Genomic DNA, 19,611 nt, shown 5'->3' on the forward strand with positions numbered 1-19,611 from the left:
CAACTGAAATCACCAACCAAGCACAGGATGCCACTCAGTTCGGCAGTTCCATCACCCTCCAAACTGCTCCAGCTTCCAGCCAGCCAACAGTATTTTTCTCTCACACCACTCCAGCCACCAGTTCCAGCCCAGCAAACAGAGTAGGTCAAGCACTGTTATATAGTATACCGAAAACAGAGGGAGGGGAAATCTCACTGCCTATCTTCCCAAATCAAATCGTTGGTACAAACTGAAATCTGAAAACCATTTGGTATTCCCATCAACAGATGAGCACCTTCTCAAGTTTCAACACACAGCAGGGTATTCATCCAAGGTTCAGATATAGGAAGCGCAGAAATTTGCTAGAAAAATGGAAGAAACACGCGACTGAACTGTACATAAGTTTTTTTTTCCGGTTTTTTGGGGTCTATTTTCTCCAGAACAAGTCTAGTTCTCTCTTCTTCAGCAGGAAGAAGACTGTACATGGGTTACAGAGAGCAAACAAGACGAACGGCATTAACAAACTCAGGACCTGCTTCATGAGTGTGAGCCCTGGCCTATGGTAGATTACTGCTACTGCTGCTAATTACTAGCAAACTACGGCACAAGTGTCCATCGACGATTGCCAGAAACGAAGCAAAAATCAACTGCAAAATGTGGCTCCACTCCTCTTGGACGAACGCCACTATCTATCTACACTGCAGATGGATGAAACGGGGCATCTGAATTCTGAATCAGCAGGCCACCGCCGCACTTCCCCCGCGGGACACGATCCATGGGTGCCCTGCAGGTAGAAATTAACACCAAGCCAAACATCAGCAGCTAACATTTCCGGGACGACCAGATCTGAACATGCATGCTGCCAAGGGAGCAATGGAGTCAGTCGATAGGGACAAGGCCTGTGGCCTGGCTGCTCTTCTTACTTAGGACTTGCTCGGCGGAGAACCTGCGGGAGACGTCCTTGGAGAGCATGCGGCGCATGAGGTCCTTGGCCTCCGGCGAGACCCCCGCGAAGGCGCGCGGCGGGAATCGCAGGTTGCCGCGGAGCACGGCCTCGAAGATCTCCCCCGCGGTGGCGCCGTAGAAGGGCACGGTCCCGGAGAGCATGACGTAGAGCACCACCCCGGCGCTCCACACGTCCACCTTCTCGGTGTACTCGGTCCCGGCCACAACCTCGGGCGCCACGTAGTAGGGCGTCCCGACGAGCCCGGTCATGGGGCGGCCGTCCCCGAACCACGCCGCGGAGCCGAAGTCGCCGAGCCTGAGCGCGCCGCTGGCGTCGAAGAAGAGGTTGTCGGGCTTGACGTCGCGGTGCGCGACCCCGCGGCGGTGGCAGCCCGCGAGCGCGTCGGCGAGCTGGGCGGCGAGGTCGGCCGCCTCGGGCTCCGGGAGCGGGGCCCGCGCGGAGACGAGGGAGAAGAGGTCCCCGCCCTCGCAGAGGTCGAGCACGAGGTGGACGGCGTCGGCGTCCTCGAAGGCGGCGTGGAGCGCGACGAGGTGGCGGCTGGCGGGCGGCGGCGCGGACACGAGGAGGTGGACCTTGGGCTCCTGCTCCGCGAGCGCGAGGTCGAGCGGGTCAGCCTCGAGCGCCCGCAGCGGCGCCTTGGGCGTGGACTTGAGCGCGAAGGGCGCCCCCGTGGCGGCGGCGTGGCAGCGGCGGACGGTCCCGAAGCGGCCGCGCCCGATCTCGTCGCCGATGACGTACTCCCGCCTCAGCGCCTCCTCGCCGCCGCCGGTCATGCTACCGCTCGCTCTCCTGGGGGGAGTGGTGGTGGGGTGGTCTGTGGGTTGGGTTGGTCGGCGTTGGTGAGTTGTGGGCTGGTCTCCACCCGCCGGGCGGCGAGGACGCCTCTATTAATGCAGCAGCACCAGCAGGCAGCGGCAGCGTTCTGTTCAGGTGGGGGCCGGGTCCGAGGGGAGCCGAATATTCCACGCTGCCTCTTTTGGCCGCTACCTAGCCCAACTCACGCATTCCGGTTTCGCCTGATTAATTAAGATCGCGCCGCTGTGATTAGTGGGAGGGCTAATCAACCATTTAATTGGCAATTAAATTTGACCCGAAGAAATCCTTGAATTCCACCCAGATACGTGCTCCCTCCTCACATGATGAATGGCTTGCACAAACCAATGATTCTGCATTTTCTTTCCTGGCGAGAAAATAGATTCTACGTAGCGCAATTTTTCCTCAAGATGAATATACTAGACTAGATTCCGGATTTCGGCGATTCCCTGAAAAGTAGCTGCCTTTAGATTAGGGGAGAGGCGGTTTTGGATTGGATTTAATGGAGATGCACGGGCGCTATCAGGCAAGGGACAGCATGGCCGGTGGGCCCGAAAAGACTGAATTATTGGGGGCATGCATTGCATGCAAGGTACTAGTAGTACGTGGCCTCTCTGGAGGGTGACGAGGACGCCCGACCGTACTGTGGCCGCATCTGCAACTGCACGGTGGGGTCCAGAACTTGGCACCTCGATGACTCCGAATTCCGAAATGGTGCGCTGTCCTTGTGTTGGGGGCTTGTTGTGACGGTGGGGGGCGTTTGTTGCGAGTACAATCCATCCGCTAAAATCCATGAGATTCCATGACTAAGATGATTGGATCACCTGCCTCGTGCATACCATACGCTGCCAAATTGGCCGGTACTCGCACCACCTGCTGCTTTATTTCGTCTACTCCATCGGTTCCAAATTATCAAATTATAGATTGTTTGACTATTTAACTCTATAAGTTTGATCACTCTTTTTATTAAAAAAATCATGCAAACATAGCTAAATTTAAATCATTCTTGAAAAACTTGTATTTAGCTAGAAAGTAAGCCACAACAAAAACAAGTAATATTTTGCACAAATTTTTAAATAAGACGAGTGATCAAATTTAGAATCAAAAAATTAAACAAATTATAATTTGGAACGGAGGAAGTACGATATATCACCCGGCCAGCATGCCGCCATGCACAGATGCAGCGTGCAGGTTTACCTCAAGACAAATTAAAACTCAGGGTCAAGAATCACACGATTCAGGACGTACGGTAGCATACCATGCATCGGCAATGCATGACGTAGTGACTTATGCCACGTATATGTATGCTGAGGTAGTCCTTCATCAATTCGTTCTGGACGTACGCGCGGGCACAGAGCGGCTAGCACCGGCGTGCGGTGACCAGGGTTTGAAATTTCGGCGAAATTTCGCCGAAATTCGGCGAAATTTTTCGTTTTCGCTCGGTACCGGGGAAAAATATTTCGGTATTTTCGAAAAATTTCGTTTTGAAAATTCAAAATTCAAAAAAATTCGTCCGAAATTCACCGAAATTCCGGAACAGAATTCCGTTTCCGCCGATCACCGGGATTTCACCGGAAAACGAAATGGTGAACCCTGGCGGTGACTCGTACAGACAGACGAGAATCCCGCCGGTCTCGAGCCGTCCGCCGAACGTCGTCGTAAAGGAACGTTCGGCGCCGTGCGCTTTGCCTGCGGGGACAGAGCTGTCAGCCGTCGCTGTAGAGAGATTATTTATAGGATTAGTAACTAACACGGGAACAACGCTCGCCGCCGCCGCCGCAACGCCAAAAACGTTGCGCTCCGGCTCCGATATCCTGCTCGGCGCCCACCCATCTGGAGGGGAGATCTATTCATCGCGCGCGCGATTTCTGAGCATCACGTCGCAGAAGCGGCGGCGGAGGTGGAGGCGGCGCGAGCGGCGGAGGAGGAGGCGGGAGCGGCGGATGCGGAGGCGGCCGGAGCGGTCGTGGAGGGCGGCGGGAGCGGCGCCAGAGCCGGGGAGGTCGGGGAGCAGCGGCGCGAGCGGTTGTGGAGGGTGGCGGGAGCGGCGCCAGAGCCGGGGAAGCAGAGGAGCGGCGGCGGAGGTGGATGCGGCGGGAGCGACGACGGAGGCGGGAGCGGCGGAGGGCGGCGGGAGCAGTGGTGGAGCAGCGGCGGAGCCGGAGAAGGCACGGGAGGTGGGGGAGGAGCACTTCTGCGATGGGAGCCGCAAAAATCACGGATGCGATGAATAGAAACCCCCCATCTGGACGGTGTCGTCCGCCGGTAGACGGAGACCGCGGCGAGCGAAGCAAGCAATCTGCATGCTTAGGCCTGCTAATGGGTTGGGTTGAAATGAGTTTTATGGGGTGGGTTTTGAAATAGAGTGTGTTTGGATGATTTAAAATGGGTTGTATTAGTTAATGGGGTGGGTCGGGGCGGGTTCTATATAAATGCGGGTTGAGGCGGGTTGGGGTGGGTTGAAATGGATATTTTTTACAAAATAGTATAACTATATATAAATGTGGGTCCCACGTGAGAACGGGACTCTGAAATTAAAACCACGTGTTTATATCAGAAAATTTTATCGAAATTGACTGAATTTTGTTGGAGATGACTCAGTACGACTGGCAGCTACTCTGTGCAAAGCAGCGTGGCTAGAACTACACGTGGGCTCCACATGAAGAGCCGGACCCTCGAATTAAAACCTCGCGTTCACACTATAAAATTTTATCGAAATTGACTGAAATTTGTTGGAGATGACTCAGTACGACTGGCAGCTACTCTGTGCAAAACAGCGTGGCTAGAACTACACGTGGACTCCACATCAAGAGCCGGACCCTAGAATTAAAACCTCGCGTTCACACTATAAAATTTTATCGAAATTGACTGAAATTTATTGGAGATGACTCAGTACGACTGGCAGCTACTCTGTGCAAAGTAGCGTGGCTAGAACTACACGTGGGCTCCACATCAAGAGCCGGACCCTAGAATTAAAACCTCGCGTTCACACTATAAAATTTTATCGAAATTGACTGAAATTTGTTGGAGATGACTCAGTACGACTGACAGCTACTCTGTGCAAAACAGCGTGGTTAGAACTACACGTGGGCTCCACATCAAGAGCCGGACCCTGGAATTAAAACCTCGCGTTCACACTATAAAATTTTATTGAAATTGACTGAAATTTTTAGAGATGAGTCAATATGACTGACAGATACTCTGTGCAAAGTAGTGTGGTTAGACATATATATGGTCCCCACATTAAGTATAGAACCACTAAATTCCTCTGCATAGTAGAACCCATGGGTTTTTATGGGTTACCCGCTTATAATGGGGCGGGTTGGTTAGAGTTGAGAAATTAATTAATTGGGTTGGGTGGGGTTGGGTATCTAAAAATGTTAATTTTGGGTGGGGTTGGGTATGGGGCGGGTTCCAACCCAGGGCTATGCATGCTGCGAAACCCGGCCGCGCTCCGCAAAGCCGTGCGTCGACAACGACTTTGACATTCGCCGGATGGCCGGATCGGATCGGAGGTGACCATTGGAAGCTGAAGGTGCCACTTGGCTACAGTACAGCGCCGGCGGCGGCTTTCTCCGATTCCTCGTCCGGAAGGGCGTATATGCTGTACACAGTTCTGGAATCTCATCAGCGATGGATCGGCTCCCAGCTTGACCAGCCGGCGCACATGATGAGTCAGTGCCGGAGGGTGACGTCACTGAGAAGGACATGCATCCTGCTTGTATATTTTTTAGGAACAGCGAAAGGAAGTGGTTTATACTATATGAATGCATGACTGCCTGTTTGATTAGTGATAAAGTAGCAGATGGAAATGGACAAGTATAGTTGAGTATGGTTTTTGGTCGAAGAATATGTATGTAACTGTGCATTATGCATGGTGGGGCCGGGCTTTGCTGTCGACCTGACGTTATATCCACCGGATGGATATAGACACCGATTTTTCCTTTATCTAAAAGAATACCTAGATTAGTTGAATGCTAAACATGAAAAATATCCCTCTCACCGGACTCCTCGAAATTAAACGTCAACAGATACTACCACGACGCAGGCCGCTGCCCCTCCATGCCATCTTTATTCGCTTGGACATATACTAGCTTGTTTTCCCTTTTTTTTAGCTATATGTATGATATGCGTGCGTGTATTCATAGGGGTTAGTGAACATGTGTTCTGTGTTTCGAAAAAAAATGTACAATATATGCATGAGTTGTGACTGAGACCTCGCACCAAAATGGAGTTCTTCAATACACCTCTAATATAATGGGAGGTGGTTAGCTAAATTTTTGTCAAGACTATATATGTATGGGAAAGAAATTTTGGCACCTTCTGTTGCGTTGCGCCTGATGGAAGCAAACTCCAATGACATATTAACATGTTTGTGTCTGTGCTTACGACTGGTGCAGTGCAGGGGCATACAATATATTACGTGTCCTCTTGTATCTATAAAACTATAGCTCACTGTCATCTCTTCTGATGAGGTGATCGAGCCGCTACCTTGGTCATTGGGCGTGTTTAGAATCGACGCCGGCTATATAGAGTTTTGTTTCTTGTAACAAATAAATACTGCACATCCGTAGAGTCTAACTACCTGTTGACACAACTAGAGTTTTATGTCTTGTAACAAATAAATACTGCACATCCGTAGACTGCGGGGGGATCGACGACACACTGCTGTGAATTTAATTTGCGAAATCTATAATCCAGCAAGTCAGTGTGAGATCCATCTCGACAAGCCAGCAGGAACATTATTGCATTGGCCGGCCAATACTAATCTGTTGATCTTGCCACTTGATTATAGTCAGACAGCGACGTATTGATGCGTGGGCGGTAACGGGCGAATGTAACTTACGCGCGCTCCAAGCGAACGAGTCACGCGCGTGATGCTGATCTGTGAGACCACGCGCTCCAAGCTTGTTTGCGCTCAATTGGACGAACGGTGATGATGTTGCCATGTCACGGATGACGCGTACCTGCATGCTCTCTAAAACAATCCGGCAGTAGCAACCCAAAGGACGTCGCTTGGTAATGTCATCATCAGCAACTCAGCTTCTTCCTCTATTTATATATACGTTTTTTTTAGTTTGATTCAATCTTGTTCTCTCTTTCCTTTTTTTATTATTTAGCTTTTTTTTTCTTCTCTTTTCAAGCTGGCCGGTAGTCGTGCCACTATTCTCCTCCTCCATCATCATAGAAAAATTACTCGGAACACGATGGACAGCTCGACGGGAGGATCACAGGTTTTATGTCACGGCCCCTTCAAGTTTGACCCCTGCGCAGCCTTCACGGGAATGCCAACAGGATATACCGTGAGGCGCGTCCCAATTCCATTCCCACACAAATCATTTCGTTCCAACAACACAGAGAATCATCCCATGCGTACGTGATTGACCTCTCCTCTCCATTTTCCATGGGGACTCATTCGATGATGGACTCGAGGAAGGAATTCCTTTAATCCTCCGCTGGACCGTGACCGTGGAAAAATGACCACAAGGAAAGGAGGCACGGCAGCAGCCGCCAGGCAGTATCGGAAAGCTGCAGTGAAATGATTGGGCCGGAACCGGAACACAGCCCTCGCAACTTCGCAAAGGCCCGCCTCCGTCCAGATAACTTGGGCCGGTAAGGAAGCAGAAGGGACGTGAAGTCAAGCCCACGGGCATCGCCGCAAGTGGGCCGTGCCGGCTGCTCGGTCCAAACCAGCCCAGTAGAGAGGAAGTTACCCGCCGCCGGTGACCAGTCAGTAAGACGGTAAACCTGCGGCGATTAATCCCCAAATCCCCGCTAAACCTGCGCGGCCCGCACCACCGCTCGCTCGCTGGCCCCCGCTCACGGCAAACGCCACGCGCTCCTCGCCTCCTGCCCCTGCTGCTCCGCCTCCTTCCTCCGCAAACCTCCGCTTCGCTTCTCCGATCAGCGCCGCGGCCTCCCCCTCGAAACCTAGAATCTGATGGTGCTGTACCGCCCGGTGAATCGGAGGGAGGTGCGGCGCGCATAGGTTGGTGGCGAACGGCGAGAGGCGCGCGCGTAGCAGGCAACCATGGAGACGACGCGCCTGGTCGTCGGAGCGGCAATGCGAGCCCCACCGACTCCTCAATTACGGCGGCGTCGCCTCCCGCATCCGCGCGGCGGCGTACATTGCCTCCCCTTCGCCCGCGCTGCTCGACCCGCGCTTCTCACCCGCTGCTCCTACTCCAGGTGCGTACAAATCCGCACCCAGCACCAGCTCGTGCAATTGTCGCGTGCCCGTGCGGCCGTGCGCTACGTGTTTCTCTGCGCGTTTCCGTGCCCCCCACCCCACCCCCCGGCCTCATTTGATTCGGTCCTTCCATATGTGTACCAGGAAGGGTAACAGTAATTCTCGCGGCAAGGCCCCTCGCGAGAGCTCCGGTACCGTACGGTGAGTGCTCGCTATCTCTGCTTTGTTAACATTCTGTAGCACTTGAGCTGGTGTAGCAAGTGATTGATGTTTGTGAGTATGCCTATGCTGGGGTTTGGAATCTGGAGTCTGGACGTTGAAGAAAGCAGTGATCAGGTATGATTGAGATGGACAGATACAGATACATGCTCATATCTTCTTCTGTCGTTCGGCTTTGATGGATTAAAGGGATCACGACTCACGAGTCGCTGCTGTTCCAGGGAACAAAGTTAGCTAATGACCAACGTAAGGGTGACATTCGGGAGCTCTTCATCCAGGCTCAACGGAGTAATCGCTCTCCCCTTCCTTTATTCAAGTGTATTTGAAAGCACAGCTTTGAGGCTAATGTGTTTTAGTTTATTCCACAAGGCTAACACAATTTTCAGTTAAATTCACATCAATATGTGGTTTTCTGATTAATAGGTAAAATAATTTGTACGTCACAGATATCCTCTACCTTAATAAGCAGCGGCTTCTGGCCACGGAGGAGCTGAAGAAACTGCAAGATGAAAATGAGTTGCTTCTTCAGGAAATAGAAGTACTAGAAATGGAAGTCCAAGGTGTGTTCCCATTTTTCAGGTTGAAGCTATTCGGCTCAGAATCCAGATTACGAAACTGTACAACCTTCAGCAATACAATGCTGGGCATTGATCTGATATTTTACTTTCCATTTTCCATTCTTAACTGTAGAGCAAAATGTCCGCAGTAGGGGATTCCCTACTGTTTTCACTTAAAAATGTATGGTAAAAATGCATATATAGAGTTTCATATGTCTTTCACTTAACACATTTCATGTTCTCACGGGAGCCCTTTCACTCTTTCAGGTGTCCCTCTAGAAGCATTACAATCATCAAGGTTCTGCGAGTTACTCCTGCGAATAGATACAATGGTCATCTCTGGAATGATCAACATGCAGGAAGCATCTGATTTAAGGGAGAAAGTTGTCAATAATAGAAACATAATACAAAGCACCTTTTCTGATATTCATCATAAGGCAAATACTGAACTGCTGTCCGAACTGCGACTCTTTCTGCGTAAACCAATAGAGTATGCTACCTTGTATCTCTGTCCGAACTGCTACTCTTACTGTCTTTCATTCAAGGATTCTACCATACAACTGCATGTGTTGGTATCTTTTAGCATCCACTTCAATGATCCTGGACATGCTCGCCAACATAGCAACTCATACATTCTTGCCATTCATATTTCATCCAGTGTAATCACTAAACTGTGCATTTACTTTATTAAGTCAAGTGACCTGTTTAACTTGAGTCTTTGTTACCATGTTTGTTTGCTGCTATATTTCATCCTATGTTCAATGCAGGAAACCTCTTCATGTTGTGCACATCTGCAGTGAACTAGAGCCAATAGCATCATGTGGATCATTGTCAACCTATGTTGCCGGTGTATCTTGTGCAGTTCAAGGAAAGGGTAACTTGGTGGAGGTGATAATGCCCAAGTATGCTATTTCTCTGCCCTTACCAAATCTTTGGTACAATAATACTACTGCATGCTCAACAGATCAGCTCGATACCAAAGTTTTCATGTTGTAATGATCCAATCTGTCATATGAATGTGGAAATTCTTGGGGTATTTTGCGTCAACAATGTTCAATTATATAACATGCTTCTAAGATTTAATATGAATTGCTGCGTAATGAAGTTGCACTGGATAACAAATCATCGCTGTATAAAAGTTATAACAAAATTCTGAAATGTAGACATATCAAGATGAAGTGAGTCTTTTCTCATCATATATAGATGTTGTAAACTGGGCATTCTTCTGAAGTTTGGAATTCAATTATTTGTGATTATGATCAAAGATTCATAACTGTACCGTTTATACCATTGAGGACAACATGTTCCAAATGATTCCATTACTTAACCAAATATTTTGAAATTAAATGATTCCATTACTTAACCAAACACTTTGAAATTAACTTAAAAATGCCTAGACCAATCTAGAAGGAATTAGGTGGCTTAAAATTAAGAAGAAAATGGGCACCCAATTTCACCTCTACAAGGACCCGAACTTAGGTGGTCTAGGTTAATTCACTCCCTTGTTATTTGCTGAAATAAAATTATATTTTGCAGTGGTGTTGTATTGGTCTATAGTCCTCAAGTTTCCCTATCTTTCTTTTTTTGGCAACTGATCTCATGTGTGCCATATTTGAAGTTTGTTGTTATCCTTACTAATATGATAATATCCATTGCTTTAGCTTGTGCCACATTTACATCTTGATTATTGAAAGCAAAGCTATCATGCTCATGGCATTGGAATGGCCCAAAATAGGTACACCAGCATAAACACGGATGGAATTCATGGTCTGAGGAAAGCTGAGGCAGAATACGAATCTTATTTTGGTGGTATATGGCATAAAAACAGAATATGGATTGGGTAAACATATGTTGCTAGTATGCAAAGAGGCCTAACAAGCCTTATTATCTTTTTGTCATGTCTTATTTTAGCTGATATATATTACATTCTAACCATATTGTTCCTGCATGCTTCTATATTTGTGTAGTTCTAGATGTATTCTCGTAATTTTTCTTCTTTGATGCAGTACGTCAAGTGGTGTTGGCCTTATACTCATAGAACCAACCCAGCTCACCTATTTCAATCGTGATATGTTACGTGGCTACCCTGATGACTTTGAGCGGTATGTAGTACAATATAAGGATAATGGCACCCCTCTATGACTATAACATGCACAAGGACCCGATTTTGAACTGATTATATTTGCATGACCGTGAATCATTGTTGAGTTTAGAATATAAGCTGTAGCTTTTTGTCAGAAGATCAATTTATGACACAATTCTGGATGCTGTTTCTATTTTGCATGTGACATACAAGTTATATGTTCTTAATGTTTTTTTTCCTTTTTCAGATTTTCCTATTTTTCCCGTGCATCGTTGGATTATATTGTAAAATCTGGAAAGAAGCCAGACGTTTTACACATACATAACTGGGAAACTGCTATAGTGGCACCACTTTTCTGGGATATATTTGCTCACCAGGTCAGTTCTACTCAAGGGTATTTATTATTGATTATATGCTCATCTCTCTCAAAGATACTGCCCTCCCAATTTGTGTGTACTTTTTAATGGCATGATAATAGTTCAACCCTATGTTCTTCCTTGCTTCTTTATGTCAAATGGATGATTACATTTTCTGATAGGTTTTATCCTATTTTCGCCAAGTAAAAAATATCACATTCTGGAAACAAATGAGTGAAAATGTGGATGATGTTGTAATACAAATAAGTTAAAGTGCTTTAGTAGACTGAAGGAGTACCTCCCAGGCTATTAGGACGCCCACTATTTTACAGGTCAAACATTCTCAAGAGTACACAATACCTGGTCTGTGACTCTGTGTTCAAATTGTCCATATGGTGTTCAATTTTCTAGACCTGACCAGCTATGCCCCTTTAAATGAAGCTGACTGTATCCTGTCTCATTTGAGCTGCCACATGAATGCTCTCATTTTCAATAGGAGTTTAATCTGGCAAATGCCTTGCCCTGGTCGTTGCAATCCCACTTTGATTCCAAAGTGTGAGTTTAAAGCATGCATTCAACATCGCTAATGTATTTGAGAATCAATATTTGAATGTTATTTTCTTGAAGTCCTTATGTGTAGCGTTGTTATGCTTTCAGGGGCTTGAGAACACTCGAATATTACTGACATGCCAAGACTTGGATTCCCAAGTAAATATCCAGTATAACTCTTTCAATTGATTAATGGTCACCCATGCAGTACCACCACCATCAATGCACCTGGAGATACAAGATTGATGCAAAGTTTTAAGATTCAAATTGCCTAGCATCTTCTAATAACCCGAGCATCCTTTGCACATATCTCGAGCCATTTTTGAGGGCTCAGTAGTGCAAGTACCTGCATACACTAATGGTTTCTTGTTTTTTTTTTATTATAAATATTGTGTTTCATGCAATTGCTGCTAGTGCCTAGAGGAGCCAAATAAGTTGGAGATGTGTGGGCTCGATCCTCGTAAGCTTCATCGTGCTGATCGTCTGCAGGATCCAAATGAGACACATCTTGTTAACATTCTTAAGGTGAGTCTTCTTTAAAATTGATAAATGCTACGGTATATAATTATAAAATTGAAGACTATGTGTATGTAAATTTCTGTTTACTCGATCTGCCTAAACAAACTATAGTACCGGGGGGCAATGCGGGAAACTCGTTCAAACACTAGCACATTTCCATTGAATATAAATATAGGACAGATAGAAGTAAATTGTTTCAAATACCCTTGATGTACCAATTAAATCTGTACCTTTCTATTAACTTCTGCCCATATATATATATATTTGCAGGGAGGAATTGTTTACTCAAATAAAGTTGTCTTAATGTCCTCAATCCATTCGAAAGATGTTATTACACGGGGTTTGAGACATGGGTTGGAAGCAACGTTAACTGTGCATAAGTAATTATATGATTTTTTTCTAATATTTCCATAATTTTTCTTGCACAGGGTCTAGAAAAATTATGGTCCCATTGGCAATTGCTTTGCTAAGAATTTCTGAGACACTTAATTTCCTTTCAGGGAGAAAATATTGGTTGCTTCTCATGGATTGGATGGTGAGCTTTGGGATCCATCCAAAGACATTTATCTTCCTCGGCGGTATTCTGCCGATGATATTGAGGGGAAGTCCGTTTGCAGAGAAGCACTTAAGCGACGACTTGGGTTCCACAGTGGTTCGTCCATTATAGTACGTACCCCATTGTTTTCAACATATTACTTCTGTTTTTCGGTTCCTACATTGAGCATATCATAAGGTAACTGCCATTTGTTAGGTAGGATGTATCTGTGATGGTTATTCAGATATTCATAATCTCAAGGAAGCAGTTCATGTTGCTCTGCGCAGAAGTGCTCAGGTTTCTGTAGTTATTAGTTACCTTTCCTTTCAACTTAAACAGTTGATTTGTTTGCTACCATAGCTGCACGATTTTATACTGTACAGGTCATCTTCATGGAAAAGTTAGGATCTGTCGTGAACTCAACCATCCGGGCATTAAAGGAAGAGGTGAAGCTATTGCAATTCTGTGCCTAACATTACTTGTTTAAGCATTCCATATTCATGGCATACCACTTGTTTAATGTAATTTCATGTATTTATCATTTGTTCAGTTTATTGATCTGGATGACAGCATAGCATTCATTGAGGAATACGATGAGACACTTCCACATTTAGTATATGCAGGATCTGATATCATTCTTTGCTCATCCTTTGAAGACCCATCACTTCAAATAGCGGTATGTGAACACCCCTTTTCTATTTCCACTTAGTAAACTAAGGCCTCATGTATATATTTTTCTCATAATACCAGATGTTGTCAATTTAGATGTAGATTTAAAAGGTTTAAGTTTATTTTCAATAATGACATAGGTGGGTAGTTTATATGTAATTTAGGGGGTTAGTTTAGATTATCTTTCATAATGACAGACGTGGGTAATTTAAATGTAAATTTAGGGGGATTACCTTAATTTTTCATTCATAATGGTAAAAGGTCAACAATTTAGATCGGTCACTTTATATTATTTTCATAATGGAAAATGTGGGTATTTAGATAGTTACGTAAGACTATTTTATAATGGCAGCAACTGGTATTTTTTTAGAAAATAGAATAGATCTAATGGCTGTTATTATCAATGATGATTGTTGCCTACAGAATTGACAGCAGAATGTTTCTGATTTTTGTGAGAATATCTTGGTTTTATCATTTTATAGTGCGTCTAACGAGAATTAACGTTGGGGCTCTTCAAAAGAGCCTCCAATTAGTAATAGTAAGATTCTGGTTAGTTTCCACTTTCCACCCAACTGTTGCGCCTCTTAGTGAAGTCTCTTTGTGGACAGATGAAGGCAATAAAGTATGGATGTGCACCCATACAAATAAACTTTCCCAGTGATGAATCCAGGTAAAAACCACTAAATATTTAGACATTTACTTGGGCGGCCCATCTGTTTGATACGATTTAGACGAAATGTTTGATGTGTCCATAGTTAGTTGAAGCTACATGATCGACGATTATGTATGTACTTACAGCCTCCATTTATATGTATCTGTCACCAGGCAATCTGAGGGGAATGATTGCCGCAACAGAGTAATGTCTAAGTATATCATCTCAACCTATGGAGAGTTGTCTCTTCTTCAAGCACTTGATAATTTTGTAAGTTCACAATCTCAAGTGGCAATAGCTATCTTGTCACAGAGCTATTCATTGCACACAATTAATCATCTCTGAATATATTGGATAATGACATATTGTTTTAAGTCATCCGCATAGGCCAAAGTTGCAATCAAAAGACTCAGGCCCTATTTGGAGGAGCTAAAGTTGAGTGCTAAACTTTAGCACATATTAGCACTCATACACATGCTAAAGCTTTTGATTTAGCCCACCCTATTAGCACTGCCATTTGGAGGAGCTGGTGCTAAAGTTTAGCACTTTCACCTATTAGCACTTGGACCCAAACGGGGCCTCAAAAAGCTGAATTCCTTAAATGATATTATATTTGGAAGTTATTTGCTTCTTAAATTGACATATTTTCTACCACCTGATGTGCAGAAGAATGATCCTTCCCTTTGGGTTCAGCGTATAAAGGATGGAATGATTAAGGGTTTAGCATGGGACGCTGAGTGCTATGACCTTCACTGGGAGGCCTATTCCTTTATAAGGAAGCTGTGAAGGGCCACCTGGCAACAAAGCACTAGAGGCGCCAGAACTCCAAATAAAAGGTACCTGTATAATGTTTGCACTTAATCCTGTAAATCAAGTTAGGAGGTTTGCTCATTCTTTGTTAGTAAATAAAAAAGATAAATACTAGTTAACAATGGTTTGTTAAGCTTCTGGTTCTTCCTCCTATACTTGTAACCAATAAATAGTTCCAAGCTCTTGTTAAATCATGTTGTTTTGGCCAATAAGCATGCAAGAGATCTGCACTCAGTTTCACAAAGTTTTGTAATTACTTTTTCCTTTCTTTGAAGAAAATAATAAACAATATCTGAGATTGGCACAGATAGTGCTGTTTCGAACATATTACATCGTATCAATGATTTTTGGTCACCTCTGGAGTTCCTAGGATCTCGCAACTGACAAAAAACATTTTCGAAACTCTTTTGCTCCACATTACCTAATCATATAGGAGTTACATGAAGGACTCAATCACTCAATTCCCATCACACAAGTTGCGCAATTTGTTATTCGTTTCAGAAAAAGAGTTAATTTCTCACTCGCAAACTCTTTTAGTCTCCTGTTTAATTTTCCTCAACTCTTGCATGCCTTTTCCATTATTACATCTGAAAGGATCTTACTTGAATCGATTTGCCAAAAGAATGGTACAAATATTATGATCTACAAACTATAAGTATATGTGCTGCCGTCTTCAAGATCGAGGACATCTTGCTGCCTGAACATTACCGGAAGATCCCTTTGTTCCACGGGAACCAAGGTCTGCCTCTCCTCCGGATTGGCCTGAGCCTGAGCCCACGGGTGCTGCTGGTATCTCCTCAGCCTCTCCAGCCTTTCAGCAGCCGCCTTCATCGTCGGCCGTTCCTCCCCGCTCATGCTCAGGCATTGCATCACGAGGTGAGCAATTTCTTCAAGCACCTCAGCCCTGACCTCGTTCCTCATCTGGCTGTCAAGAAGCTCTCCATGCCGGCCAGCTTTCATTGCCGTCATGAAGCATGACACGAGGCTCCTGTCTTCCTCTGGCCCATCAAAGTAGAGTGCCTTCTTCCTGGTTAGAAGCTCCAGCAGGACAACGCCAAAGCTGTACACGTCGCTCTTGTCTGTTAGCTGGCATGTCATAAGATATTCAGGGTCAAGGTACCCGCAAGTCCCCTGCACCAAGGTTGCAATCTCGGCCTCATCTGTGGGTGCCAGTTTTGATGCTCCGAAATCTGAAACTTTGGCGGTGAACTTGTCGTCGAGCAGAATGTTGGCCGTCTTGACGTCTCCGTGGAGGATCGGCGGCGAAGCAGATGAGTGCATGTACGCGAGCGCCTCGGCCGACTCTGCCGCTATCCGGAGACGGGTGTCGAAGGTTATGTCCGCCTTCAGATCCTTGTCGTGGATGTAATGGTAGAGAGTACCGTTGGATACGAACTCGTAGACCAGCATCGGCACCTCCACTTCGAGGCAGCAGCCAAGCAGCTTCACGACGTTCCTGTGGTTGATCTGGGAGAGGATGAACATCTCTCGGGCGAACTCCTTGGTCTGGGCCTCCTCCATCATCTTGGACTTCTTGACGGCCACCACGGTCTTGTCCTCAAGCACGCCCTTGTAGACCACGCCGTGCCCACCGCGGCCGAGGACACGGTCGGCGGTGAAATTGTTGGTCGCCTTCTCGATCTCCTCCTTTTTTTTGAACCGTTCTCGAGCTCCTCCTTGGAGAAGATCTTGAACCCACCTGCTGCGGCGCCAGCGCTACTGTAGGAGCGCATCTGCTGCTGCAGGATCACACCCCCGTTCTGCTCGAAGAACCTCTGCTTCGTTCTGATGAGCTTCTTCTTCTGCAGCCCCAGGTAGAGCCAGAAGCACATGAACACTGACAGGAACACTCCGACGCTGACACCTGAACATCACGTACTCATCAGTATCCCGACAAGAGATTGAAAGGATCACCAAGCATGTTCATGCAGCGTTGGCTCACAGGGTGATGATTTGTGTACCTCTAACCACTTTGAGAGCTAGCGTGAACTTGGGGGGGGGGGGGGGGTCTATTCATCGCAGCTGTGATGGGATGGGATCCCATCGCAGAAGCGCTGCCCCGCCCGCCTCCCTCGCCTCCCGGGCTCCGGCACCTCCGCCGCCGTACTCCCTAACCGAGCTCGCCGCCGCGCGCCGCCGCCGGCACCGCCCACCGGCCATCCAGCCCCGGCCGGCCGGCGGCGCTCCCGCGCCGCCGCGCCCTCCGCCGGCGAACCGCCGCCGCCGCCCCCCCCCCCCCCCGAAGCCCTCCTCTATGGCCGGCGACCTTGGAACCGTCCCACCCCCAGCAACCCGGATTCATAAGGCCGCCGCCGCCCTCCACCACCCCGGCCGCCGGCGACCTCGCCGGCGGCCGCTCCGCCCACCAACCATCCATTCCCGCCCCCTCCCCCCTCCCCTCCTTGCTCGCGGGCTGCAGCGCCTCCGCCGCCTCCCCTGTCTGGAGGTGGAAGATGAACAGGGGAGGGCGGGCGGCGAGCTTCTGCGATGTGGCCTCCATTTATCGCGTGCGCGATAAATAGATTTGGCCGTGAACTTGTCCTTGCTCCGGCAGCCATTCTGCCTGGTGGCGTCGCCGTTGGTTCCCGGAGGGCAAACGCAAATGTAGCTTCCCGGCGTGTTTGTGCAGTCTCCGTAGCATGGATATCTGTCTTTGCGGCGGCATTCGTCGATGTCTTCCGTTTGCAAATGCGATTTGATTTCATCATTGGTTAAGAAGACAAACAGGCAATGAGATTTGCACAGGAAAATTTCAGTAATGCAGTTGAGATGAGATGATCGATGTGTACCTGTGCATCCACCGTCGAGGTAGGGTTCCCCTCGAACCCCTTGGAGCAGTTGCATCGGTAGCCGGCGCCATTGCCGATGTGGTCGAAGCACTCGCTGTTGGCGCTCCGGCACGCCTAGTCCGTGGCGTTGCGCCTGGCGGCGCTGCAGTTGCCGACGTTCCGGACGGCCCAGTCGAGCACGACGGGCACGGCGAAGTCGTCGGTCCGGTTCAAGAAGGCGCGGTCGCTGTAGCGGAACCACGCCGTCTCCACCAGGAACACGTAGTGGCACCTGGTGACGACGACGTTGGTGGTGAAGGCCGGATCGAGCTGCGCCTGCTGCAGGCTCAGCGTGTTGGGCTGGAAGTAGTCGACGCCGGGGGTATGTCGCTCTGGCAGCACCCGACGCCGGTGCAGGACCCCTGCCCGGGGATGGTGTACTGTGGCGGCCGGCACACGGACGTGCAGCCGCTGACGAAGTACTCCCTGCCGTCGACGAAGTAGCCGAGGCTGGGGCAGCCGGTCGCCACCAGGCGGTTCTTGACCGGGGAGAAGAGGTAGGGGCTGGTGCCGAGGACCATGTCCGACGGGTTGGTGTTCCGGTCGACGAACCCCCCCCCCCCCCCCCCCCCCCCCCGAGGCGTTGTAGCACTTGCGCGTGGCGTTGAGGTAGGCCCGAGCCTCGCCGGCGGCGAGGGACAGGCTGGCGAGCTCGATGCTGCCGTAGTCGGATATGGTGAGGCGGGGAGGGGAGCGGGTGTCGTCGCAGTGGAGCTGGAAGCCGCCGAGGACGTCGTGGCGGTAGCACCCGGCGCCGATGCCAAATGGGTACGGGATGGTGATGTTGCCGCACCTGTCGCGGCATCCCGGCCGCGCCACCCCCACCGGCGGTGGCTGCCGCTGAGCCGACGACGCCGGCGCCAGAGCCTATAGCAGCACGGCCAGTGCGATGGCCTGCAGCTGCAGGGTGCTCGCCATTTTCGACGTGTGTTGTCGCCTCCTTCTTGGCTCCCATTGGACAGTCGGGTCCGGGTATATGTGCTGCCAGCGCCCAGCGCCGCTTGATGGCCCAACGACCAAGCGAAGAAGCATGTGCGTACACACACGCGCTTCCTCATCCTCGATCGATCAGCTTCTTTTGACAAGCGAGGCGGCTCGAATCGGATGGTTTGGTTTGACTGGTGACGCCTGACGCGGTTGCGATTGCGAGGGGAAGGCGCGGCGTAGCGCAGCGTTTTGGGGGCGCTGAAAAGGGAGCTGCATCTGCGTTCCACTTGCGTGGCCCGGCTCATGGTCAAATTGATCAAGTTGGTGGCTCATTCCCGCCACGCCACACACACACACAGAATTTTTTTTCTTTCCAAAATAACTAATAAGTTTGATTGATCAAGTTGTTCTTTTAGACAAAAAGTTGACCTTGGAAGAATTTGGAGCTTCCTTAACTTACCTTTCTCCTTCACGCTACCATGACTCTAGGAGTTGCAGAGGATGAGACACTCATATGAAATTACGTTATTTTTTTTAGGGCCTGTTCGACTGGCCTGATGAACAATGCTCGGCTGGCATATTATGACTTATTTTCTTTCACAGAATATTATTCATTCTACCAGCCGAACACTATTCATTCTACCAGCCGAACATGCCCTTAGTTTTTGGTTACTCGAAGATGTACATGTGTCAAAATGGATAGTCAACGTATCCCCGTGCTCATGCCCTTGCTCTTTCTTGCTAATTGTGTCTCGTAGTCTCATGGGAGCACAATTCCAAACATTGTCGTTTTATCTTTTAATTTAAAAAAGGAATGAGATGTACTCCTGTACATTAGCGAAAGGAGCCCTTAAGTTAAAAAAAGGGAGTCCATCCCGCTTGTGCGAAAGGCCGAACACGTAATATGGGCTCAATAGGCCCATGTTACGCGGCCCAGGGCCCAGGCACAACCACGCCC

General features: G+C 48.2%; 2 protein-coding genes and 1 pseudogene across 7 annotated transcripts; 1 reads left to right on the plus strand and 2 right to left on the minus strand.

Moving 5' to 3' along the window:
• Window positions 1–301: 301 nt before the first annotated feature.
• Window positions 302–1,817, minus strand: LOC120645701 (phosphoenolpyruvate carboxylase kinase 2-like). Its single transcript, XM_039922464.1, has 2 exons — window positions 903–1,817; window positions 302–763 (listed from the first exon to the last, which is right to left on the minus strand). Exons 1-2 carry the CDS (start codon window positions 1,717–1,719, stop codon window positions 714–716), a joined length of 867 nt encoding a protein of 288 aa, XP_039778398.1. The 5' UTR covers window positions 1,720–1,817; the 3' UTR covers window positions 302–713.
• Window positions 1,818–7,544: 5,727 nt separating this feature from the next.
• Window positions 7,545–16,725, plus strand: LOC120645712 (probable starch synthase 4, chloroplastic/amyloplastic). Of its 6 annotated transcripts, XR_005664249.1 has the most exons (21): window positions 7,546–7,948; window positions 8,094–8,150; window positions 8,258–8,285; window positions 8,390–8,456; window positions 8,615–8,728; window positions 8,993–9,215; window positions 9,493–9,627; window positions 10,461–10,565; window positions 10,732–10,827; window positions 11,056–11,185; window positions 11,822–11,872; window positions 12,128–12,238; window positions 12,503–12,612; window positions 12,733–12,898; window positions 12,984–13,064; window positions 13,151–13,213; window positions 13,318–13,443; window positions 14,045–14,106; window positions 14,262–14,358; window positions 14,755–14,924; window positions 16,707–16,725. XR_005664249.1 is itself a non-coding variant. In XM_039922478.1 (20 exons), the coding sequence occupies exons 1-20, from the start codon at window positions 7,791–7,793 to the stop codon at window positions 14,872–14,874; spliced, it is 2,073 nt and encodes a 690-aa protein (XP_039778412.1). In that variant the 5' UTR covers window positions 7,545–7,790; the 3' UTR covers window positions 14,875–15,194. The 6 variants fall into 6 exon arrangements, 4 of the variants coding, with proteins under 4 accessions (XP_039778412.1, XP_039778406.1, XP_039778415.1 ...); XM_039922478.1 differs by lacking the exon at window positions 16,707–16,725 and having other exon boundaries at window positions 7,545–7,948; window positions 14,782–15,194; XM_039922472.1 differs by lacking the exon at window positions 16,707–16,725 and having other exon boundaries at window positions 14,755–15,194.
• On the minus strand, window positions 15,144–18,757 carry LOC120645752 (annotated as a pseudogene).
• Between the last annotated feature and the right edge of the window lie 854 nt (window positions 18,758–19,611).

The sequence above is a fragment of the Panicum virgatum genome, chromosome 1K (genome assembly GCF_016808335.1).
Source record: "Panicum virgatum strain AP13 chromosome 1K, P.virgatum_v5, whole genome shotgun sequence".
Classification (NCBI taxonomy): Eukaryota; Viridiplantae; Streptophyta; class Magnoliopsida; order Poales; family Poaceae; genus Panicum; species Panicum virgatum.

Excerpts from the sequence above, each read along its gene's own strand:
- LOC120645701 (XM_039922464.1), bottom strand. The coding sequence starts at position 1,719 with ATGACCGGCGGCGGCGAGGAGGCGCTGAGGCGGGAGTACGTCATCGGC. Across the intron at positions 764-902 it reads CTCCGCCGAGCAAGTCCTAA|GGCACCCATGGATCGTGTCC; the intron begins GTAAGAAGAGCA and ends TTCTACCTGCAG.
- LOC120645712 (XM_039922472.1), top strand. The coding sequence starts at position 7,791 with ATGGAGACGACGCGCCTGGTCGTCGGAGCGGCAATGCGAGCCCCACCG. Across the intron at positions 8,151-8,257 it reads GAGAGCTCCGGTACCGTACG|TCTGGACGTTGAAGAAAGCA; the intron begins GTGAGTGCTCGC and ends TGGAATCTGGAG. Across the intron at positions 9,628-10,460 it reads GTGGAGGTGATAATGCCCAA|GTACACCAGCATAAACACGG; the intron begins GTATGCTATTTC and ends GGCCCAAAATAG.